Source organism: Antrostomus carolinensis, unplaced genomic scaffold (assembly GCF_000700745.2).
Source record: "Antrostomus carolinensis isolate BGI_N321 unplaced genomic scaffold, ASM70074v2 scaffold2313, whole genome shotgun sequence".
NCBI lineage: Eukaryota > Metazoa > Chordata > Aves > Caprimulgiformes > Caprimulgidae > Antrostomus > Antrostomus carolinensis.
Genome location: NW_010307058.1, coordinates 20,838 through 47,468, shown reverse-complemented (window position 1 = coordinate 47,468; position 26,631 = coordinate 20,838). Strand labels below are relative to the sequence as shown.

The 26,631-nt window shown below is 39.3% G+C and overlaps 1 protein-coding gene across 1 annotated transcript in view; it reads left to right on the top strand.

Annotated features, from left to right (window-relative positions):
* Window positions 1-5,080: 5,080 nt before the first annotated feature.
* LOC104522876 (diacylglycerol kinase iota-like) overlaps window positions 5,081-26,631 on the top strand; it is a gene marked incomplete at its 3' end in the record, with an annotated part of 41,553 nt that continues 20,002 nt past the window's right edge. Inside the window, exons 1-6 of the mRNA XM_010165285.2 lie at window positions 5,081-5,129; window positions 7,942-8,049; window positions 9,420-9,546; window positions 11,766-11,874; window positions 22,686-22,781; window positions 25,081-25,155. Coding sequence (XP_010163587.2) covers window positions 5,081-5,129; window positions 7,942-8,049; window positions 9,420-9,546; window positions 11,766-11,874; window positions 22,686-22,781; window positions 25,081-25,155 — 564 coding nt within the window. The remainder of the gene's footprint in view (window positions 5,130-7,941; window positions 8,050-9,419; window positions 9,547-11,765; window positions 11,875-22,685; window positions 22,782-25,080; window positions 25,156-26,631) is intronic.

The window sequence follows — 26,631 nt, the reverse complement described above, 5'->3', positions numbered from 1 at the left end:
ACAACTGGTGAGTCAACAGGGAGGAAGAATAACCCCATATGTATATTTTAACAGAATTTAGATTAAAAAGTAGAAACTGTTTAAAGGGCAGATCATGAGAAAAATGAACATTTTTAAAATTAGTTTAAAAAAACCCTAGTTATGGCAGAGCTGCTAATGAGTGCTGAATATCTCCACTTTCCCCTCAGCTATGAAGATCATTTCTCTGTCCAGCGTCCTACCTACACTTTTCTGCCTTGATGTCCCCCTGAACACTTTCCTATTTCAAGACTTGGACCTAGGAATGACCCTGTCTTAGCTGTCCCTTTGGGTGGGGAGGGAGTGCAACAATCTCCCTCCTGACTGAGAGTGCCTTGGACCCTTCCTGAAGCACCATGTTAGCGGTTGCTGCAGCAGGCCCTCAACATAATTCCAGTGAGATTTGTAATGTTGCATGGCACAGGTGATGTTGTTCTCTTGATCTGATGTGAGACATTCCTCCAGGCAGAAATGTTAAGGTTCGGTACAGAGAGACTGATTTTTTTGTATATTTATATGTAACTCCAAAGTTGATTATCACAAATAAGTTTTGAACATAAGTATTTTTGGTAGACAGCTCATGTTTCATTCAGGGCTAAATGAGTATAAATTCATGTTTTATAAACACACTGGGCATTCTGAGGTTAAAACCTCTGACTCAAGCCCTATTCTCTTTATCCTCAAGTTTTGGACGTTTATTTTAAGCTGTTTCTTAAGTTTTCTGCTTTCTGTGCACTGAAGGAAGAGGGAATATTGTCACATCAGGTGTACTTTTTCACTCATTTCTGAATTGTCAGACAGTTCTTGGTGTCAGGGAGAGGGGAAGATGGTGATTTATCATGACTTATATATTCTACCCAGATCTTCCATTCCTTTTTTAGTTTTTTGGCTTGCATACAGATCTGAAAATTTATCCCTAAGCCTCCAGTGTTTGATCCTAATACTTGTTAAAAGTTATCAAAGTCTTTTGATTAAATTTGAGCTTTCGATGATGTCCTGCAGGAAGAGTTTGCTACACAGACTTGCTGGGGAATCATCACTTGCTTTCTATTTTCTTCATCTTCTATTTACTTCCTGCAGTAGGTCCTCTTTCTCCACCCTCTGCTGCATCCTTTCAGTTTGTTTCAAGCAGAGGAATTGTAAGTGGTGGACACATTCCTGCTCCCTTGCGACTTAGTCTGGTGCATACATACCATGCCAGAGAAAATAGAAGAAATTCAGCAATGGTATGGAGGGGACAAAGGTGCAGGTGATTGGGGCATGGTAGTCCTTGTTTGTCCTAACAGCTGCCAACCTTGGGAGGAATTAAGGGCCTGTTGTTCCAGGTGCTACAAACAAGATTTTCTAAGCACAATGGTATACCCCATTGAACTGCATAGTCTTTGTGGTGAAGAATGAGAAGAAAATGACACTTACTGGATTGATTGTTTGGTTTTGTATCTCATACAGTCCTGGGGAGGGGAGATGGAGGACAAAAGCTTTGTCTTATTTCAGTTGCTGGGCTTCCTTCCTTAGAGAGAAAATAGAATAAAATATAATATTCCAAGAACTCTTGAAGTATTTTTCTCTTGACTAGTGAGTATGAATCTTCATTACCTTTTTCAATTTTTGTTTGCACACTCAGAAGTGGAAGACTTTTATTTTTAACCCCAGTAAGACCCTTGTTTGATAAATGGAAGCTTAAAATGGAGAAAAAAAGTGTGGAGATGGATGGTAAGAATTTCTAACTGTTTCAATTTCCAAGGAAGAGAGACTACACAAAGAAAAGGACACTTAAAAATTCAGGGGCATGGAAATAGGTTCCAAAAAATCCACATTTGAAACAACTTTTTGAAGCTGCAAAACTACAGGGCACACATTTGATTTGCAGAAAAGAAGAAAATCGGAATACTTCATTATATAGTTTGTGTGAGACCATACAGTTCTTGAGTCATAATGACATTTCAGCTTGTGTAAATAGCTTATGCCAAGAGAGGATCCTGGTCTGATAGAAAAATTGCCTTAAATTAGGTTATTTTCAAAAGCAATATGCTAGCATCTCAGAAGCAAGAAAACACTTCCACGACTAATGTTAAAAAATAAAAATAACTCTTACTTTCTTTCTTTGCTGTTCTAAACTACTGAGGATTTAACTCTCCCTCCCTATCTTGTATTGTTTTGTTTTTCCTTTCTTTATCTTCCAGATCAAATGAAGATTACTTGATGCCACCAAGAAGTACCCTGAAAAAAAGTCCTTAATATTTTCTTATTTGTTTCTAATTGGTAGAGTGACAACATAGAATATCTGTACCCTGTTGAAAATCAGTATATCTTATTTTAGCTTATGATAGAAAAATAATTAAATAGCATGGTCATACCATGGTCATGTCTATCCAATTTTTTGTTGTCCTTTTTCATCTGCATTTGAAATACAGAACACAGGTTCTGCATATCCTATGATTTTGTCTCAGTCAAATGTATTGTCACAAAAATCTCACATGCAGACTTCCTTTGCTTTGTGAAATAGTAAAAACATATTTGTCTCTTGTAAAGCTGATGCCCAGTCTATGATGCAGCTGGAAATCACTTATGCTTAGGGTTGCCTGGAGCATTTCTCATTGTTTACTTGGAAAGACAGTGATTAAATTTTGTCAACACAGTTACTGGATTGATTCCAGAATCTTTGAAATGTGAGCTTCCAACTCCCTATGCACATTTCAGTCCTAATATAACCTCACTCAAAGGGTTTTGAGCAAAGATTTTAAAGTTTTCTAGATCAAGACTTTTGGGTGCCTTCTATTTTGTAGAAGGATCATATGAAGATCAGTGGTTGCAGGTTCAAATTTACCTTTTTAGATGAAGGTGAAAATCCTAATAATAAGAATGTAAAGAAGATTGTGCAGGGGATGTGTATTGGATAGAATTACAAAAAAGACTTTAATGATGAGAGTAGAGATCTGGCATAGCATCTCAGTAGGAATAAGAGAAGGGGGATCAAGTAGGCTAGATTTGAGATAAGTCTTGATAAATCTATGAACTCAAACATATGATAAGTTTGCCTGAAACAGAGGACTAGAATTCCTGACCTAGAATGTCTTTTCCAGACTTGGCATTCATAGCTTTGAAAGCTAAAGACTAAACAAAAAAATTAAAATCCTCTCCTAAACCAAATTGGTTTTGACTGCAGCAAAAATAAAGTGAAATAATTCAGTTCAAGAAAGAATTTGTATTTTTTCCTGTTTTCCTATGCTCCTCTGTTAGTCTCTTTCTTGGTGAATTACAGGGATAAAAGATACTCTTCATCTTTATTGCATCAACAACCGTATCACTTTTTTCCTTTCCTCATCATACAAATTTATGCTGACATTTCTGTTACTGCAATGAGTCCTCCAAGATCTGTCACGTTTTCTAGTAGGAGCAATCACCACATTTGTACATAGCTTTTCAGAAATAACACATTAAAACAAAAGATTGGGAGGGACCATGTTTGTCTTAAGATTTAGTTACCTTCTACCATAAGCACCCCTTGATGTTTAAACCTATTTGGAAATAAATCTAGAGACTAAATTAAGAGTAAAGAAAAAAGACCTCAAGTAAGCAGAAGAGAAGACCAAAAAAATGGGTGATACCCAGTGATACATATAAATCTGAGCTCTGACAGGAGCTCAGAGGGAACTCAACATGACTATAACTTTTTTCTTTGATTCAGAAAAGACATGTGGTAGGGGCTCTTCTTCCTCTGTTATCCTGACCAAACTTTCTGCAGGTGTTATGCTCCTTTTGCTTTGCCTCTTATTTCCTTTTGTAGGATTCCTGTTGTGGTGGGTTGACCCTGGCTGGATGCCAGATGCTCACGAAAGCCCACTCTATCATCCCCCTCCTCAGCAGGATGGGGAGGGGAGAAAATAAGATGCAACAGAAAAAAAACCCCAAACTTGTGGGTTGAGACAAAGGCAGTTTAATAGAAGCAAAGTTGTGCATGCAGAAGCAAGAGAACAATATATTTATTCTCTACTTCCCATCAGCAGGCGATGTTTGGCCACTTCCCAGGAAGTAGGGTTTTCATATGTGTTGCGGTTCCTGGAGGACAAACAGAAGTAACGAATGCCCTCCCCTCCCACTCCTTTTCCCTTGCTTTTATTTCTGAGCAGATGTCACATGGTAAGGAATGTCCCTTTGGTCAGTTTGGGTTGGCTGTCCTGGCTATGTCCCCTCCCAAGACCTTCCCTACCCCACCCTACTGGGGGGGAGGGGAAATGTTGGAGAGACAGCCTTGGTGCTGTGCTAGCACTGCTCACCAGTAACCAAAACACTGGTGTGTTATCAACACCCCTTGAGCCACTAATACAAAACACAGCACTCTGAGGGCTGCCACGGGGAAAATCAACTCCATCCCACCCAGACCCAATACACCTGTGTATTACTTGTGTGTCTACCAGATTTGTTACTTTACTCAAGGAGATGGTCACAGAAAGGCTAGGTGGCTCTGTTTGGTCTTACATCTGATCAATACAAGCTGAATATGGTATTTGATATGATAGATCCAAATGCTCCTACCAGAACTTACTCAGGGAGCTGATGTACTGTAGCTACGTCTCAGCTCTGGGGCTGCTGTTTGAAGTACTTGATAAGATTGCTAGTGGAAATTTGTTTCACTGTCTTCAGATTGGTCTTCAGTGGACCTGAGTTGCCTATTAGGTGCAGGAGGACTGGGCTTGAGGCTGAAAGCAGGGCTGGTCAGAGCTGCATAGAGCTGCAGTGTTTCATGGAAATGCTGCAAGGAAACCCATACTTTTGCCAAACTGTTTTGTGTGCTGAGGGGTTGAGAGAGAGGAAAGATCTGTTGGGGTCTTGGAGATGTTGATGTTGGTTGTATGGGAAGCTACCCCAATCTTTGCTTTTCTGTACCCTGGTTCCCTGGGCAGCAGGCAGTGACAGGTGTGTAAGCAAATATTTCACAAGGAGTTTTGAATGGTCTATTACTCTTAATGCTAATTGAATTTCTTGCATTAGCATTCACTGCTGAGGGTGCCTGAGAGTGTCCTAGGCTGAGCTGCTATTTGTGTGGGTGAACCTGAGGAAAATGCGAAGGTTAATGGAAGAGGCTAAAGACCATATTGACAAAAGAGCCAGTAACTAATCACTAGGATTTGATTTTGCTAAGTATTCTGATGGAATTCAAATAAGAAATTGCTGAGAGGGCTTTATAATAGCTCCCTTAAACCAACTCCTATCCTAAAGGAATCAAGTGGTCATACAGGGTCGCACAGAGTGCTGATGGGGTAACCCAGCAACAATTTCTAATCAGAAAAACTGGTAGAGCTGCCCAGAACTGAACACAATATTCTAGATGGTGCCACACCAGGGCAGAGTTGAGGGGGAGGATCACCTCCCTCGACCTGCTGGTCACACTCTTCTTAATACAGCCCAGGATACCATTGGCCTTCTTGGCCACAAGGGCACATTGTTGGCTCGTGGTCAACTGGTACTCCCAGGTCCTTCTCTGCAGGGCTGCTATCCAGCAGGTCAGCCCCCAACCTGTACTGGTGCCTGGGGTTATTCCTCCCCATGTGCAGGACCCTACACTCGCCTTTATTGAACTTCATCAGGTTCCTCTGCGCCCAACTCTTCAGTGTGTCCAGATCTTGCTGAATGGCAGCACAGCCTTCCGGTGTATCAGCCATTCCTCCCAGTTTAGTGTCATCAGCAAAGTAGCTGAGGGTACACTCAGTCCCTTCATCCAAGTCACTGATGAATATAATGAATAGCACCTGACCAAGTACTGACCCCTGGGGAATGCCACTAACCACAGGCCTCCAAATAGACACTGCACTGCTGATTAAAACTCTCTGAGCTCTGCCATTGAGCCAGTTCTTCACCCACCTCATCTAATCTGCACTTCCTAAGCTTACCTATGAAGATGCTATGGGAGAGTGTCAAAAGCCTTGCTGAAGTCAAGGCAGACAACATCCACTGCTCTACCCTTATGCACCCAGCCAGTCATGCCATCATAGAAGGCTATCAGATTGGTCAGGCATGATTTCCCCTTAGTGAATCCATGTTGACTATTCCAAACAACCTTCTTTTCCTCTGCATGCTTAGAGATGGCATTCAGAATGAACAGTTCCATCACCTTCCCAGGAATGGAAGTGAGGCTGACTGGCCTGTAGTTTCCTGGGTCCTCCTTCATGCCCTTTTTGAAGACTGGAGTGACAGTGGCTTTTCTTCAGCCCTCGGGTACCTCTCCCATCCTCCATGACCTTTCAAAGGTGATGGAGAGTGGTTCTACAATAACATCTGCCAGCTCCCTCAACACTCGAGGGTGCATCCCATCAGGGCCCATAAACTTGTGGGTGTTGAGTTTAGCTAAATGGCCCCTAACCTGATCTTCCTTGACAAGGAGGATGGCTTTCACATGGTTAAACAACCTTTTAAATGGGGTGGTTAGCAATTAATTGGTTGGTGGTTTTCAGAGCTTTACTTGGGGAGTTTACTGATGGGGATCTGTGATGGGAGCAAAGTGTGAGGGGCTAAAGCTTGCTAGTGCTCTGCACAATTAGTTGGGGTGGGCACAGGCTGATTGTGGAAAGATCTTAATATGCTGAATGACTGCATCAAACTGCAGCTGAAATATGAGTTTGAAGGCAAAATAATACACGCAGGAAAAACACTTTTACAGGTTGGACTTTATATTAGCATTTAGCACTCAGGAAAGAGATCTTTGGATAATTGCAAGTACTCTTATGAAATGCTTAATTCAGTGCTTGCAAGTGTTAAAACGGCAAGTAAAGGGCTCAGAATGAGGGAAGGAAAAAAGAACAATGCAGAAAATATGGCGATACCACTGATAAACCTCTGGTGCAGATAGATCTTGAATATTTGTTCTAGTTCTGGCAATCGTGCCTCAAAAAAGATATAGTCAAGCTAGAAAACACTGACAAAGACAGAACAGCTTAGATATCAGCAGGAGCTTAAACTGTCTAGGCTGCTTCTACTTGGTGGGGGGAAGGTGAATGAAGGGGTATATGAATAGAGATTCATAAAATCACAGAAGGTGTAGAGAGGCAAATGATTACTTGCTGTTCCTCACAATATGATACACCAACTGAATTATCAAACAGAATTTTAAAATCAGACAGAAAGAAGTACTTTACACTGTCCATAATCTAATTGTGGAGCTCATTATGTAAGCTGCTGTGGAGACCAAGAGTATAAATGGGTTCAGGGAAGGACCAACACATTCCTAGAGTAAAGAGCCATTATAGGCTATTAAGCACAAAGATCTGGAAGCAGACTCCAGCTCAGGAAGTCCTTAAACTACTGATTACTGGAAGCTGGCACTGGAGTATGTCAGGGGAAGGATCACCCAATTTGTGCCAGTGCTTATCTAAACACCTGCTACTGGCTGTTGTCAAAAATGAGATACTGGACTAGACAGATTTTTTTTTTTTTTTTAATTTGACTGAAGTTGACTTCTTTTATATGGAATACAAATAAGTCAGAAATCTTGATGATATTGTGAAATAGTCATTGCCCCACGGTCAGCTTGAAAGGAGAACATTACATGCCCAGAAAGCAAGCTGGGAACAGCAGGTTGCGGGAGCTCTGTGTGGTCAGCTGAGATGCACAGGGAAAACATAAATGACAGAGTTTAGCCAGTACATTTTGTTTATGACTTTCAGGAGTGAAAACCACCTCCAGACAGACTTGGGAGTGTATAAACTGTTCATACAGTGTGCAGGCATTGTCTGGCTGTGTACAGGGATTTTCAAGTTGTGGTTAGCAAAGCTGAGAGCTGGCAGGCATGGGGTTTATCTACATTGAATGTTCAAAAAAAAGCAGAGCTATTGTAACTTAGAGTTTGTTATACAAATGACTGTCCTTTTCTCAGTAAATATCTATATTAACTTTGAGAAAAGATTCCAAAAATATCTCTCCTGGCAGGTGTCCTAACCATAGGACCTGTGAAAGCCAGACTGCGTTTTTATGATCTCTCAACCTTGCAGCTGGGAGACTACCCCAATGGCAGCTTATACCCCTATGAAAAAGAGGGTAATAACTGCAGCCTGGAAAGGCAGCAACTCCAACACCAGTGACAACTAAAATTACACTCAAATCTGTTAACCACATGCAGCACTAACTTACTCTTTCTTTTCCAAGTAGAATTTTCTAACACTTAAATGAGCTGCATACTATTGACTAATTGTCTTTTGTGGATTCAGGCATAATTTTTCCATCCAAACAACTCATTGGAGGATTTTTATATGCCTTAGGTAGAGGGAAAGGCTCAGTAAATCCAAAGCCTTGGATATAAACTCAAATCCCCCCTAATCAAATAGTCTCCTTTGATATAATAAGTAGGTTGAGTCTTGCCTGACTTTTCAGCAAAATGAAAAAGAAAATATAATGCTTTTTATAAAAAAAAAAAATCAGTTGTTATACTTGAATAGCTTGGATGTCTGATTGTTTTTGGTTTCCAAGACAGTCAACTGCTCTATTAAAGAGTTTCCTTAATGGTATCCACTATGGAATTAGTATCAGATATATTCTTCTGTTATATATTTAATGACATACACATGTATGTGCACCCACGCTTGTTCACAGTGGTGGTGTGTTAGCTAAGTTGATAATAAATATCTACTACAAATTACTGGTTACTGCTTATGGAAAAAGTAATCATCAAAATACAGCTTGTTGCATATGGTGCGATGTTTCCTTGCTGCTTGTTGTTACATCAGCAGGATGGCAGGTGTGCTGATTTTAACAAAGTTGTGGACTTCATAGTCTGAAGAATAGAATATATAATGAAAGCACAGATTCACTTTTTCTGGCTGTCTTTTACCAGGGGAAAAGTGATTACTTTTGCTTTTATGGGAAACACTGCCTGTCAAGCCTGTGTTTTCATTCATACACTCAGCATAATGGAGACAAAATTGCTGGGAAAGATAACTAAAAACCACTCGTACTAACTTATTATTGGAAAAATGCCAGATGGTGTAATCTGCTAGTTAAAGTACTATGAGATATGATCAACTGGATACTCGGCATCTGCTCTATTATCAGATTTGTGCTACCTTCCCTTTCCCCCACTTTCCCATCTCTTGTCTGCCTTACACTTATTAAAAGGCCATGTGTTTGCTCTTTAGCCTGACCTTTTTTTTTTTTTTTTTTTTTTTTTTGTGGAAAAGTTTTGGTGGTGCGTGCAGTGTGTTTTGACACTCTGTGTCTCTGTTTTCAGACAAAGTTCTGATAAGAAGCTGTGTAAAAGCAGGCATTTTTAGCTTGCTCCTGGACCCTAAGGGTCCCTTCTGGCTAGTTCATGCAAATTTGCAATCCCTGAGATAATTTTAAGGTTTTTTTATGTTAAAAGAAACCTAAAAAAAAGGCATTATTGTAATGCCTGTGTTTTTTGTACTTTCCAGACAAAGCCATAAATCCAGTTCGATATGCAGAGGAAGGGCAGGCTGTTGATACAAAACTGTGCCAAGTCTCCCCCAAAAGGCTCATCAGCCTCGGCTCACTTTCAAAGGAACATAGGCCAAGTCTCAGGTCCTGCTGCAGGAGGCTTGCACATCTCTAATTCTGACTTGAAACAGCGGCCAAAGCTTGATGCTGAGGTATCTGTAGCCATTCATTAGGCATATTTACCTTTTCACTCTCTGCTGAATTTTCCTTCCAGCTGGAAGCCTTGTCCTTGGGCTGGCCAGTTATTTTTTTTTTTTTCCCTAGGAATGCTCATTGCGTGCTTTGCATTGATAAATTTGTTTAGTGGATGCATGCAACTTTACAGGCTATATTGCTTGACAAGTAAATAGGCTGTAAGCAGTGTTGGCTGAAAATGTTGGCATTTTTCATCAAATAATAATTAATTGCTAAGATTTTATTATTTGTCCAACTTTAAGTACTACTTTGCACAAAGTGGATGCTACCTGCCTCTGCTATGAGGGCAGAACTAAGTAGGTGTTTGCTTTATCACTGCCAGTGATGCAGGGTGGAAAATGTGATACTTCCCCATTTCCACTAAAATAAATTGCCATGTTATAAACCATGAATATATGTAAGAATGTACTCTTGTGTTTAGGAAGCGCTAATAAGTAAATTGATACCCAAAACAGCACGGAAGGAAACTGACCTAACAAATATTGGAAACCGTTTTCTGGAAAAATATATTTAAATATATATATATGTATATATATATGTGTGTGTGTGTGTATACTAGTTTCTTGTGGTTTATTTCTTTAAGGCCTTGTAACTTATGTTGTACTGACATATATGGCATAAAATCTTGCTTATTAAATTGTTCCCTCCTGATACATTGCCAGGTAGTGAAAGTATTTTCCCTGGGTTCCTTCCCTCTAATGGATTTTCTTCAAATGCAAAATATTTTGTAAAAGACCTTTAATATCAATGTCTTGCCAACATTGTTAAGTGGAAAGGGGGCACTGGGTGGTCAGAGGCTGATGTTAATGTGTTGAGCTGATCATGCTACCCACAGGAAAGGGAATTTAAGAAATTGTGATTCAACCCATTGAATTTTTCTGGACATGCACTGTGAGCAGTGAGGGTTCCAAGCTCCTGTACTGTGGATATATATTGCACTGTATATTTTCAGGGCAATGAAAAGATTTATTTAGCATATGGCTGACCTGGATTGTCATCACTAGCTCAATTGACCTTTATTGCCTTGGGACAGTGGTAAGCTTAGGAGATGCTATAAATAGTTGTTGCACTGTGGGAGTGGTATCGCAAAAATCCACTTTATACAAGCAGACTGTCATTTCGCTTTGTGGGGGATGAGTGCATTTGGCTTACAAAAGGAGATATCTCATTGAGATGTTTTTGGACTCTTCTGAATCACCGCAGCTGAAGCTGTGAGATTGTTTTGGCCACCACCATCAGGTGCTAAAATATACAAGCAACAATGTTATGAAGCTTTATGAAACCTACTGTCCAAGTACAGCTGAGCTTTGTACTTTGAGCTATGTACTGTGCTTCCTTCCACCTGATGGTTCACTGTATGAGGCTGATCTGGTAGGACTGGATGCCGTTGGGGAAACAGGCAGTGGATATGCTGTCAGCACTTGTGGAGCTTCAGGAGTGCTTCTGGTGACCATCTGTGACTTTTGAAGGAGGCTGTATGTAGGCCTCAAGAGATGTAAGAATTACTTTGGACCAAAAAGATAGAATGGAAGTGTAAGTGGAAAGACACTGTAATACCTTGAAGGATGCTCATATGATCAAAAAAGGTAGTAGTATGACTCCCCTTCCTGACGAAGTGGTATCCCCATGTTTTGTTTTATGTAGTCTGCTGAATGGATGACTTTTCCCAGCCTATAAATTAAGTAAAAGCAAGAGATGTTTTGCTCTTTGTATAAACTCATACTTAATTTCTCCAGTAAAGGCTATTTGGAATTATGCATAACTTGATGCAGCAGGTTCAGCTGGTATGTAAGGAATAGGTGTAATGAATGAGGACTGCACTGAAAGTGGCAAACTGAACCGTATATAGTCCACTGGATTTGATATTTCAGCTTAGTGCCAGATGAGTAACTGATCTTCATTAAACAGTAATTTTCAGCGTTCAGATTACTTTCTTATTTTCCTAAACTGCTTTAGCAGGAGATGGCGTTCAAGCAACATTTCACCCAAGCTGAAATTATGTGCTCTACTACCTTTCCTGATTTCTGGAGAAGGGTGGGGTGGGTAATTATACTGGGTAATTATTTTGGATATACACTCCATTTATTTTTTGTCTTTTCAATTTGCAGGAAAGCAATCTCCAGGTCAGGCCTCCAGCACTTGGCTCCTGTGCATTCCCTCAATGTTGCAGTCTCCAATGGACCTGTGAAGGAACCAAGGGCGGCCTTAGAGTGGACCGTACGTGTTTGGTTTTTTGACAGTTAATTTGAGCAGTATCTCTGGATAGTGCTCTCTCCATCCTTAACTCAACATAAGACATTGCATTCCTATCAGAATTAGTGCTGGTCATTAGGAACATGTTTCTGCTATGAAATGAAGCACAAGGCAGAGACACGAATATTTGTGGAGGCTTGAGCAGCACAGGACAGAGCTGGTTTAGATTTTCCAGCTTGGGAACTGTCTGGCTACATTTGCTCACTGCCTCCTTGATGAGGTCTGCCACCCAACGGTCATCTATTTTAGCACAGCAGGGTTTTGTACCTCTGCCTGATGGGCCAAAATTTAAGGCTGAAGAGACATGTTGGGTTGGCTGGGCCTGTAGAGTAGGCAGTAAAAATCTTTGGTCATGATACTTTGTAGGTATTAGGTGTATTTCATCTGGGACCAAGCTGGGTTGTAGATACAGAGAGCATATGTTTCCGTCCCCCTATCTTGCTTCTCTTATGTTTCTGGGCTAGTTCAGAATGGGCCAGCTTAGGACTGTCTAGAATATAATAGAATATTTCAGTTGTAAGGGGTCTACAGTGATCATCTAGTCACTGAATGACCACTTCAGGGCTGACCAAAAATTAAAGCATGTTATAAAGGGCACTATGCAAATGCCTCTTAAACTTTGATAGGCATGGGGGCATCAATCACCTCTTTAGGAAGTCTTTTCCAATGTTTGACCACCCTCTCTGTATAGAAGTGTTTCCTAATATCAAATATGAACCCCCTTTGACACAATTTTGAACCATTCCCATGTGGTTATGCACTGGTACGGGCTAAGAAGTCAAGTCTTAAGCCACCAGGGCACACAAAATTCCCATTTAAAGCAAAGCATAGATTAGATCTTGTATTTGGGTATTGGTAAAGAACTCAGTACAACGGTAGTATCAAGGCACCAGCCACCTAAGTGGCTTTTAGGTGAAGATAGCTTATGTTTTGATGATTATGGCTTATGTTTATGTCTCTTCTTTATACCAAGACTGAATGGCTTTCTGGACGGCATGCTCTGTTTCAACCTCAGCTGTTGCATTTGAAGTTTAAGGGGATGAAATTTTACAGGTTGTGCTGCAGGAAGCTGGATTAGATGCAGTACTATATTCTGTAGTACTGTATTTTAACACAGAGTGTTAAATCAGTTTGAAAGCTTATGTAAAATCCTCTTGGAAGAGCCTTGGAGAATACCTTGACCTTTCCCCCTAGGAAAACTGGGGTCCTGATTCAGCAAGATATTAAAACACGTGTGTGCTTTGAGTCACTGATGCTCTTTAGTAGAAACCTGAAGGATCAGTCACACATGTGAAGCTTTAAGCACAGGCTAAATTAAACACCTTTCACAATTGTACTTAGAAAACAGCAACACTCCCCCCGCCCCCCCCACCCCAAACCCAACCCAAAACAAAACAAAAAACAAACTAAACCCAGCAATGACAACTTACCCTTCAAAGTCTGCTACTTGTTTTACCAGGTGCTTTCTCATGTGGTTGCAATACATAAATACTACAGGACTTAATATAGGTTGGTGAATAGACCACTAATATTGTGGGTTTTAATTGTGTGCGTGTGTGTGTGTGTGTGGAGGATGTTTTTGCACTTTACTTCCTGGCTTACAGTTTAGATTTTTGATCAGTTCAATTTCTCAGCTGTTCAGCCTCTCGGATTTGTGTTGCTGCTTTATGTCACACTTTAATTGGAGAAGTAAGGCAACACCGTGGCATGTGGGGAAAGGGGCAGGATAGGGACTGGAAGACATCTGTGGCTGTCAGGAGCCTGAACTCAGCTGTAGTAACTGGTGCATATGGGAGAGAAAGGCATTTCTCAAATCTGAGTTGCAGTATAAGAGGTAATAGGGAGGTGATTTGGAGGTGTGAAGAAGCTGAAATGGACCAAAGTTTATAATGGACAGTGAATGTCAATAAAAAGAAAAGTTATATTTTAAATACTGTTGTTTAGTTCCAGAGGTGTATTTGGTAAAGTGAAAAGATATTTGGATCCAGATGTATTTGAGTCAGACAGGAAGTCTTTGTAATTAGTCACTTGAAAACAGCATTAATCAGTGCATGTTGCATCCCCATCTATATCATCCTGCTCTTTGGTATTTCTGAGGATGATTCTCCAAGGGCTCATGATGGGAGATCTTTCCAAAGTTTAAGTGACATGATTGTAAATTGTCACTTGACTTTGCAGTAGAAAATGTTTCCTCCTTTTCATCTTCACAGTAATAACTGGAAAGAATTCCCTTGGCTATTGTTTCCATTTTTGATAACTCCTTGCAGGTGATTTGCCATTATCAGCGAATCTTGTGAACAGGACACTGATCCAGGGAGTGGGATTTCCATTCCCTGCTCTGTCACTTTGTGAGTGAGCTCAGATGAATTTTTTTGTCACTCAAGACTTTAGCTTCTCTAGCTGTAAAATGGAGCTGATGATTTTGATGTCTCTTAAGACCCTTTACATAAGAAAACAGTATTGCTTTATTATTGTTGTTGTTACTATCTCTCATCCCTGAGGTTTCTTTTCTCTCACATACTTACAAACACCCAGTTTAATCACAATTGCTACACCTAATTCAAGTTAACTTGTAGCTTTGTTGTCTAATTTAATGCTATCTTTTCACAGCAGGGCCATACAGAATATGTTCTTTGGAGTAGGTGATGTTCTAGCCAGAGGGCAATGCAATATGCCTTACCAAAAAGGAACCAACTTAACTGCCTGTCCCTGTGATATGTTTATGCAGAGCCTCTTCTCCCACCCTCCCCTGTTTTAGGCATCACTCCCACAAGTTAAATGGTAAAGTAAGCCCAGATTCTCAAGGAAGTATGGGCTGAGCCACCACATACAGTGCCTGTGTACCACTGTTTATCTAGGTCTTTGTATAATTTCATATTGCCATTTGTTTTCAAGGAAAATAACCGTAAGCTTTTGTGCAAAGTCATTCTGTACTTTCCTTTTAAGTACTGTCTTCTAGCTCTTGCTTTCTTTGGTGCCTACAAAAGTCTTGACAACCACGTAAGATATTAGCGTGTTGAGCTTCCCACTGGCCAAAATTGTCTCATTATTTTATTTGCCCATCATACATTTGTCTGTTGATGCTAGTTTCTTGCCTTCTTGTTAGCACGCATTTAAATCCTGTGACTACAAGCCTTAGAACTCTAGTTATGTCCATTAAGAGGCATTTGAGAACATGCAACTTCCACTCTTGGAGTTGAATGAAAAAGTTTGAGACTGATCTGTGCTTTGTGTTCTCTGAATGCAGAGAGTTCTCTGGGTGAAAGATGAATGTTCTTCAGAGGAAAAATATTATAACATTAAATGATGAACTATATGTATTACAGACACACAAAATCTTACAGAAATTACCAATAATAGAAAACTGTGCATTTGAGTAGAAGCTGAAAACTCTGTTTGGCAACATGAGATACTATTTTTGTGTGTTTTACTTTTACCTGCTTCTATAAAATTAGTTGGTTGAGAGGGTCTATTCAGTTGCATAGGATATTTTAACATGCAGGGAAAAGTTGTTCTTTATACTTTCTGCTAAATATTAGAAGATTGCAGGGCTGTGATCTCACTGTGCAATAGTACACATGACTGGAGTGGCATAATGGACAGATATGGACTTTTTAGGAAGGACAAAGCCAGAATGGTGAGGAGATGGAGTTGTCCCTCATATTGGAGAGAAGCAGGAATTCTTGAAGCTCTGCTGGGGAACAGATAATGAGCCTGTGAAGAGCTTATGGATCAAGATTAGATAGTAAACCAAAACAGGCAATATTGTTGAGGGTGTCTTGTTCAGGAAGAGGTAGAAGATGAGGCCACCTTCAGACAAGAGTAAGCAGCCTCATGTTTGCAGACCCTGGTACTTATGTGGACAGCATGAGCCATCCTGATGTCTACTGAAGGAACAAGAGGGCACAAGAAATCCAGGAAGTTTCTGGAATGTACTGATGAGAACTTCTTGACTTGAGTGATTGAGAAACTGATGAGGGGAGGTGCTCTTCTGGATCTCATGCTTGCAAACAAAGAACTGGTGGGGAATGTGAAGGTCGGGACAGTCTTGCCTGCAGTAATGATGAGATGGTAGAGTTCAGGATCCTGGAAAGAGGGAACAAGGAAAACAGCAGGATCATAGCCTTGCACTTCAAAAGAACAGACTTTGACTTGTTCAAGGAACTGTTTGGAAGAATAACGTGATATAACTCTGAAGAGAAAAGGGCTTCAGGAAAACTAGTTGATATTAAAATATTACCTCCTTAGTGCTCAAGAACAGTCCATCCTCACATGCAGTAAGTCAAGCAAAAGTATCCGAAGGCCTGCATGGATGCATAAGGAACTCCAGACAAAACTCAAATATTTAAAACAAAACAAAAAACCATCTGGAGTTGAATCTGATACGAACATGAAGGGCAACAGATATGGTTTCTGTAGGCATAACAGAAGCAGTAGGAAAGCTAGGAAAAATGTTAGGTGACTGCTGAATGTGGTGGGGGACTTGGTGACAAAGGACATGGAAAAATCAATGTGCTTAATGCCTTTTTTGCTTCTATTTTTACTGGTAAGACCTGCCTTCAGGAATCCCAGGCCCCTGACACCAGTGGCTGAAGCAAGGAAGACTTTTTTGGAGGATGATCAGGTTAGGGAGCATTTAAACAGGATGAACATATAGAAGTCCATGGGACGTGATGAAATGCATGCTGATATCATTGCGAGGCCAGTCTGTTGTCTTTGAAAGGTCATGACGATCAGAGGGTTCCTGAGGAGAGTGACAAAGCAAATGTCAATCCTGACTTCAAGAAAGGCAAGGAGGAGAATCCAAGGAACTACTTACTGATCAACCTTGCTTTGGTTCCTGGGAAGGTGACAGAGCAAATCTTTCTGGAAGCCATTTCTAAAAATATTAAGGATAAGAAAGTGATTAAGAGTAGTCAGCATGGATTTATGAAGGGGAGATCACACCTGACCAATCTGACAGCCATCTATAATGAGATGACTGGTTTGGTAGATGAGGGGAGAGCGATGGCTGTTATGTTGACTTTTGTAAGGCTTTTGACACTATCTTCCATCACATCCTTGTAGACAAACTGATGGAGTGTGGGCTAAATAAATAGTGAGGTGGCCTAGGAGAGGTGTTTATAATCAGTGAACGTGACTTTGTAATGAATCTATTACGTTATATTCTGTGTCTTTTTGGCATTAATCAGTAGTGCTGTCCACTTACTTTCATGGACAGTAAGCATTTATAAGTGCTTAGTGATATATTACACTTTAGATAACTAACATAATGTTAATACACTAATACGTGTAATGAAATATTTTACATATTCTACATATGATGAAATATTTCCCATCTAGATAAATGTATTTCTTTTCCATGTGAATGGTTTGGCTTCTGTATCATCACTTCCTAAAAGCTGTACTAATTTTTACACTGAAGGATATTTCCCTTTGATTAGAGTGTCTTCCACACTGTTTTGTAACTGGGAACTGAGTATTCGGTTGACAAGAGATGTGTACTGTCAGATGTTCACATGAGAAAGGAGAGCCCTGGGGTATGGGTATCCCATTAGTCGCATAAAAACACGTAGAGGTGTTAGGAGATTTAGTTCCACTTAAATAAGTGGTAATGAGTGCAAGCTCCACACATACTTAAAAATTGTTGAAAATTTGTGTGCAGATGACACTTGAAGCAATGTGTTCAGGATCAGTAGACCTACTTGGCTGTTTCTTTTTCATCGAGATTTGAGAACTAATGTTCTTTCCTGAGAGATCTAAAAAGAGAGGGCTGTCGTATTTCAGAATGCTGTCCATCTCTACTTTTTTTTATTTTTTTATTTTTTTTTCCCCAACAGTATAGAGGATGCAGTGATATTACAGAAGATGCCCTTCTTGAAAATAGATATTTTTTTCCATTGATGTGAAAAGTACTGAAGTTAAGCTGTTGTCAGCCAAAATACTGGTTCATGAGAAGATAGGGAATCATCATCTCAGTTGACAGCACCTGGACATTCCTCCTCTATGAAGACAAATTTTATTCTGCTTCTGCATACAGATGATCTTCCAGATGATAGTGGTAACAATCTCAAAAACTCAGCTGGGAATACAGGACTGGACATCTGATGCAGGGATGTTGGAAAGCATAGTGGAGGAAAGGAGAATGGCAGAAAAAGCTAGAGATTGTGGTGAGCCTAGACCTAAAAGTTGAACACCCAAAAATAGTTCTGAAAGTTGGAGCCTACATATCTTCAAGCTTTAAAAAAAAAAAAAAATAAAAAAAAATAAAATAATGTAGCACCATATCTCTGTGATGTTTTGTTTTATATCTGTGTATTACATTTGTAATAATTAAAGAAAAGCTAACTTCTACTTGAAGAATATTCCCAAATTAAAGTGTGCTAAGTTGGAGTTAAAATTGAGAATATGTATCAACAAAAAAAACACTTGGGACATTGCTGTTGATTGCAATATGAGCATTATGAACTCTGGAATTTCAGAATTAAGGGTAAAACACAAGCCAAACATGAGACAAAGACTTTTGGGAAAAAGCCAAGCAAACAAACTTGTTTCTATTTGATAGTGACCTCATAAAGAAAAAAAGCTAAAGCTAAAAATTTTTGCTTACAAATATGTTTAAATTTAGATTCAACACTAATTTTGCACTAACCATAAGTTTATCACCCAAATGTATATTTGTAAGAAGATTACTCTCTGTCACTGGAGTATTAACAAAGGGAAAAAGTTCTTAATGACTTATTTTGGAAATCTAACTTACATAACGTTTTTCAGAATGGCAGGAGTGGAGGAGAGCTCCATTTCTCCTGTTATAATTGGAGCTACAACTCCAACTTTCTAGTTGGGCTGAGTGGTATATTTGTTTGACTGAATATCTATGGCTGCTTGACATGGCAAATTAAATTACCCAGGTTTATCTACATTGCTTTTGAAACCATGCTGACTGCAGCTTGAAGAACAATAAAGTATGGAGATACTTAAGGGCTTCAGAAAAATGGTAATGCTTGCTCTGTCATTTAACCATACTGAGTCACTTAAGAGAAGAAACCTAGTTGAACTAATGAAATGTGCATGGCAAGTTATGATCACGTACATGTAATTAATTAATTCCCAAACTCCTAGTCCTTGAATTCCTATTTTTCTTTCACTTCAGGGGGGAATTGTGTGTGGGTTTTGTTTCATAGGCAAGGAATGTTTGCTATACTGAAATTATTTTTGTTTGCTATTAAGGTGGTAATGCATCAGGAGCAATCAAATGGGAGGTCTCCATCTGGGAGAGCATATTGAGTTCATGTGTCCCCTGTGAGGTAGGCTGCATCTGCCAGGAAAGCACTGCTGCCTCCGCTTCAGTGAGCAGGGCTCTTTCTCTTCATAGGACACTGAGTTCACACACTTGCGAGGGCTGGGAAGCCAGGCGAGGAAACAAGAGTTCCCAATTCTCTTTTTGACTGCAGAGTATTAGGCCACAGTCATTGCTGATTTATCCACAATGATGGACAGTGTCCCTTTGCCACATAGCAAGTCAAAGCAGAGCATGTCAGCCTAAAAGCATGATTTGACAGATCAGCTAAGCTACTCTACCACTGAGTTGGTACTAAAAGCATCAATCCCACTAACTGACCTTTAACCCCCCAGTCCTTGTGACAGATCCAGCAGTTATGTGGTCACAGGGTGAATCATTTTGTCTAGCTGATTTGGTAGATAAAAGTTATCTGTTTTTTTTTTTTTTTCCCTCAGTTGAACTGATTAATGTGTAGGTTCACAGACACTAGATCCAGCACGAGGAAAATGGCAAAAGCATGAGACGGGGGTTGTTGAAGGGGTCAGGGACAGAAAGAGGACAACTGCCTCTTTAGTAGCCATTTATTCCTAAAGCCAACATAAAGACATCAAGTGCAAAACAGACCAAAATGGCAAATTATTATGAAAAAGTTGCTGAACTCAAAACTCTTGTGGCAAAATATCTGTGTCAAAATATACAAGTGATGATGTAGCCTTTACTGTGCTTTAGTTTTGTGTTAAACAGGACTTCATACTGGAGGTGGCACCAGTGACCTCTGTCAGCTTATGTGTTGGTAGATGGAGTACCCTTTTGTCCAGCACATTGTGGAATGCTGTCTGTAAGTTTTTGAGTAGAAAATACTGATTTGCTGAAGTCAAAATTGTACATAGAAATGTATTGATTTTTGTAAAAATTTCCTCCTAGAATTGAATGAAAAATTTGGCTTGGAAAAGGTCAAAGCATTTTCCTTTGACTATATTATCTTGATTTTTCATAAGCAGCAACAGATTGTCTTATATAAATGACAGTGCCCTGTAAAATTTAAAACAGTGAAGTTCAAATAATTCCCTTTGTTATTAAGACAGGCAAAGTTTTTTGAGGGAGGGCATTTCATCTTGGGAAGTATCAGATCTTTGCTCTGTCAGTTTGCTGGAATGGAAATTGTGATTTTTCACATACAGTGCTGTGAAATGGTTTGTGGCGATCGGTATCTGGAATTATCAGGTTATTTACATATTTATTATCTAATCTTGTCAGAATTCTGTCATAGCATGAGCTACAAAGGTCATCCTTGTACACTACTTACTGATTTTATTTACACTGTGATGTAAAGTCAGTCATGTGAATCTATGATGCAAACTGGAACAATGGAGAACAAACTCAATCAGTCTAAACTAGGTTATGGAAATAGGCCACTTTATCTTTAGAAATCCTGGATGGCAAGTTATGTGGACATGGCCTGAATGAAAGGTTGTTTAATCTATTTTTTTAATGTAATTTTGGTTCCTCATTAAAGATTATGTCGCAGAAGCTATGTGCTTTCTTGCTTAGCCTTCATAGTTGATCCTTCCTAAACATCTTTTATAATCTATACAATTTAGCTCTGGGTTACAATGCTGAGTTTGCACTCTTTCATCAGCAGAGAACATGCTCAGGTCAAACACTCTTTGAGCTCATATCCTCCTGCTTTGGTCCTCTTGTCTGGCTCTTCATAAACTAGGCAGGAAGTCAATGTGTTGGACAATACTCTGGGCACAGTAATTTTATTGGTATGATGTGACTAGGCTTCCATGATGTGCTGTAAAACTGATATAATTCTTGCCAGAAAAAAATACTTTAATATAAGGATAAACTTTAAGTGAAAGAATTTACAATCTGAATAATTTTCTATCTGAGTAAGGCTTGAAGAATTTCTTAAGCTGGTTCAAGTCCTTAAAAGCTATTTTGCAGTATAAAAGTGCTGAAAAGCCTCACCTAAACTATCGTGCACTGAACTGTATGTACAGTTTAGGAAAAATCTGTCCTAGGGAGTCTACAGTTCAGGTGGGCAGACAGACAAAAGCGTGAGAAGAAATGGAAGTATAGGACTGTGTGCCACTAAATGAAGATTAATCAGAGTGCAATGACAGTAGACTGGAATCCGAGTCTCACTCTTATCCAGCCCCTTGTGCTGACAGATAATACTGAGTCTGACATCAATGGGAACAATTCCGATGAAGTTAGAAGACCTGTAGACCAGAAAAAAAACCCCAAAAACCAAACCCCAAAGTTTTTCTTATCCTCTTGGTTTATTTGAAGTGAGCACCATAGTTGTGGTAGGCAACACATGCAGACTTGCATAGGTCTTGGCTATTGTGGATGCACTCGTACTCCAGAAGACAAGTGATTTTGCCTCTTCGGCTTCTCTGCATTGCCTAAGAAATCTACATGGCAAGAGAAACATTCTCATTTCATCACTTTGAAACTGTTGGTGATGTTTTAAATAAATTATTTTAACCAAGATGGCTATTTCGGAGCATCCTGCTGTCGGACGCCATCTGTTTGGTAAGCGTCATCATTTGTGACTTCTGCAGTGTGGGAACCAAATGTCAGAGGCTGTCAAAGCATTTTCCATCATGCTCTAATTCTGGCTGAACAGAAATCCTGTTTATTCACTTTTCTCAAGTAATGTACAGTAGACTTCTTGAGCTTTTTAATTGAGCCAGGATTACAGTCAAATGAAAACTGTAGTCTTTCTACAATTAAATTTTCTCAGAAGAAGAATCTTCATAGAATTAAGGTAGAGATTTGGTCAAATGAGGCTGTCAAAGAAAAATCAGATGTTACTTTGTTAATTATTACTAATTTTCAATGTGCTAAGTAGTTTTTTTGGTGAGAGTTCTCAGTTGAATATATAATACTTTCAAGCATAAAATTAAGGTCTGGTCTGTCCTAGCCACTTAATGTTTTGTTGGTGTTTTCATAAATGTACAGTGTAAGTCCAGCCATTTTAGACAAAGCATTTTTCCTTGTCTAAACTATCCCATTATCCTAATGCTATTGTCAGTATGCTCTTTTGCACTTCTGGGCCCATTTCTTAAATTTTTGGGCTTCTCCAGAAGAAAGTTCAGTAGTCATGTTTTTGTTTAATCTCTCTTGATTTTCTGTTTCCTTAAAATTCTGTGTACATCTCATGGTTATGAAATGTAGAGTCCCAGTTAAACTATGCAGCATGTGGGAAGAACATGGGCAAAGTTTCACTGAACTGTACATAAAAATACTTTGATTCTGATTGGTGACACATCATTCATTGTGTCATTATCATCCTTTAAGCAGGGGTGGTCATCCAGGGTAATACTGTTATGGCTTTGTGTAATAGGAAAACAGGACAACACATGGTTGTTGGTTTTTAGGGTTTACTTCTTTTTAAAAATTTGTGGTGAAAATCAGATCTTTTCTTTGTATTCACGTGACTGAATTTCACAAACCATAATAACAATCATCTTTTTCTCAGGAAAATGCTGTGAATGGAGAGCATCTGTGGCTGGAGACAAATGTTTCTGGGGACCTCTGCTACCTGGGGGAGGAAAGCTGCCAAGTCAAATTCTCAGTAAGTTATTTTCAGATTTCCTTCTGAAATCCTTTCTGAAGTAACAAGCCTGACTTCAGACTGATAGAGTGCTCAGGCACTTGGGGGTTTGAATTGTTTGCCACTGTTGTTGATGCTTGTGTTCCAGGATAAGAAATTCAAAAAGGGAAAAAGGCTGCTGACTAAATATTTTATTGCTGGGGAAAAAAGCCCCAAACAATTTTGAGTGACCCAGATTATTTACGTAGTGAGAATGGATGTAATAAGTAGCCTTATTAATATGATAAGGGAAAAAAAGTTAGAATATTGAGATATTTCAGAAATGTTCAAGGAAAGTAGCCTATTTCATTTATATACACAAATATATAGACTGTATCGATGAGTCCTGGACTTGGATCACCACAACCCCGTGCAACACTACAGACCTGGGGCAGAGTGGCTGGAAAGCTGCCCAGTGGAAAAGGACCTGGGGGCATTGGTTGACAGCTGGCTGAGTATGAGCCAGCAGCGTGCCCAGATGGCCAAGAAGGCCAAAGGCAACCTGGCTTGTATTAGAAATAGCGTGACTAGCAGGACTAGGGCAGTGATCATCCCTCTGTACTCAGGGTGAGGCTGCACCTTAAGTACAGTGTTCAGTTCTGGGCCCCTCACTACAAGAAGGACGTGGAGGTGCTGGAGAGTGTCCAAAGAAGAGCAATGAAGCCGATGAAGCGTCTGGAGTACAAGTCTTATGGGGAGCAGCTGAAGGAACTGGAGTTGTTTAGTCTAGAGAAGAGGAGGCTGAGGGAAAACCTTATCACTCTCTGCAACTACCTGAAAGGAGGTTGTAGCAAGGCGGGTGTTGGTCTCTTCTCTCAAGTAACAAGCAATTGAAAAATAGGAAATGGCCTCAAGTTGTGCAAGGGGTGGTTTAGATTGGATATTAGAAAAATTTATTCACTAATAAATACAGATAACTATAACATGTTATGGTTGTGAGGGGCTTTCATTAGCTTAAGAACTAGAGATGGTTGTAGCTTCCAGTGCCACAGCATCCAAAAATCATTATAATGACTTAAAAAGAAAGATATTAAAAAATTAACTGCTTGTAAAGCATCACCTTTGTTTGCTTTTTGCAGTTTTAGGGATTGATTCCTTTATGTTATCGTACTCTTCTTGGTAAACAGACTAAAAACATACTTAAAGTTAGTAAGTCGCAAAACACAGCAAAGCTTAGTCTGTTATACAACATCATGATTCTTCAGGTGAGACATTAGAACAATACTCCACATACATGTGAACATGCATGGTTAGGGGCTATCTAGATAATTCTGAGACTTAGTAGAATAATGATTATTCTGTATAATAATATATATATTATTCTGTATAATAAATTCTGAATAATGATTATTCTGTAACGTGAGCCGAAGCTGTATTCCCTGTTTCTTCTTGAGTTTATTTCCAATATATTGAAAATTCTAATGAAATAATTTATTAGAGATTTAAATGAACATGGATAAATTGAATGTAAAACTCTAGACAAATCCATCTTGATTTACCATGTTTATAAATTTTCTGTCCCTCAAGCACAGGTCTATAAGTTAAACTACGAAAATTAATTCTATCTAGTTTATTAAATTGAGTATCTACAAGGAAAAAAGTAAATATATTTTCTCTCACCTGGATGCATTCTCTTGTCTTTCATATGCTTTGGCCCAAGGGATTCAATGGGAATTATTTTAAAAGCCTTACTGAAATTAATATAATTAGCCAGCATAATTAGACTGAAAATTTTATCCCTGCTGTAACATTTCATAAACGTTTTACAACATTCTGGGAGAAGGTTATCATTCTCTGCTAAATGACCCAAGTATTTTTCTGCAAGGCAATGCTCAGGCCCATCAAATTAAATATTACATGATAAAGCATGAAACGACATATTCTTCCAAACTGGTCTTTCTCTGATTTGCATGTATGGTTTTTCTCCTCTTTTCACTGGCTCTGCGCATCCTCTTGGGAGGCTGTTCCCTTTTAGAGCAGTGATCTGCACTCTAACAGCCTTATCTGCTACCCAAAGGGAACCTTTTACTTCTAGTTCACAAGCTGGAATACTGTGAACTAGAAGCTGGAATACTGTGGTGCTTTGTCTTTTGCAAAGTCCAGTACTTATCTGGAAGAGCTTCAGACCTTTTTTCAATGTACAGACCAGTTGAGAGCATGAAAAGAGAGAGAGAAAAAATATGTTACATAAGAAGAGAAACATTTCCTGTTTCACAGCTAACTTTTTTCCTCCTAGGAATAGTGTACCTCCATGCACACCCATGTCCCTTTCCTCTTGCAGAAATCTGCTCTGCGGAGGAAGTGTGCTGCCTGCAAGATTGTGGTCCACAACGCGTGCATGGAGCAGTTAGAGAAGGTAAGACATTGCCATCTTCTGGAGCTTGATATGGACAACACTCATTTAATTATTTTACTGATGTTTCAGTCTGGCAAACACCTTATGCCAAAGTAGGCTATTTTAGATGTTTTGACAATATATTTGTTAAAAAGTTAACTTGAAATTCCAACTTATTTTTTAAAATAGATTTCTTCAAATGCTGTGAACTATAAAAAAACTCCAACCCAACAACAAAAACCACAGAATGCTTTCACAATTTTTATAATTAAAAAAGATAATTTCCCTCTACTTACAGATTGAAAATTGAAGTGAGGAAATGCAGTATCCTTTCATGCACAAAACTAGCCTTCCAAAATTCCTCAACTAAACCTAGTATAATTCATCTTATGACAGCTACATTTGTTATGAGCAGTGCAGCATAAGATGCTACTATGAATGCTTGTTTCGGTGTGTTTACTACACTATACTGTTTTGTCCTCAAGATCTCAGAAATTAACTTCTTGTTTTTAAAACAGGAAACATCAAACCTTTCCTTTATATTACCATTGTTTCTGTGAGTCCTGCTTCTCAGTTCCTTCAAGGATCTCTCTTTACCCCCAAGTGCCTATAGAATATCTATCACCGAGTTCTCTTCCCATCAGTGATTCTTCTTCATTATGCTAAACTCTTAATGTGTTAAAGAAATTTCCCCCTACTCTTTTTCTTTCTAGGTGGGATATGTGTAAAGAAATACGAGTGGGAATTTCCCCATTGATTTCACTAGAGCTTCGTTTTCACTGCTGTGTGTTTTGCAATGTTGTTCTCCATAAAAGAAGTTGCTGCATAACAAATTTATATCAGCAAAATTTTGAAAGGAGTTTTTCCTTTCCAAGTACTTGGACTTGTGTTGACAAATGTCACAGTGATTGCCATAATACCAAGTACCATTCCCACCCCTGATGCTTTCACCCACACTGAAATTAGCATTAGCACATGCTTTCAGCACAAAATATTACCAGTGAATTTTTCATTATTTCCTTCATCAGCAGTAGTGCTAACTCTCCATAGCCCATCGAGGTGGTGGCATTGCCACCAGGGCAAATGAGAACTTAGATAAAAGCCATTCTGTTGAGCTTGTTTTTGCCATTCTGGAGACAATGACATTCACCTCTTGGCAGAGAATGTTAAAAAGTCTGCATCCCTCTTAAACCCTGTGGAGTTTAAAACTGGTACGTAAGTCACCTGCTTGGCCCTCTTTGTAAAGGTGTAAGTAAAATAAAGGTGAAGGTCTTTCCAGCATGCCATGACTCAGCAGTGAAACAACAAATCGCAATTCCAGGTGAGGAGCAATGGAAGAAGACTAATACTGCTATGGCTTTTATTTCTTCTTAAGTAATAGGTATTTTTTTTACTTTTTCCTTTCTCTTTTTCTCTCCCCATTCTCTATCCCTCACTTGTGCTGTTATTTTGAAGGCCATTATTAAATGAAGGAAGAACTTATATGGGAAGTATTGT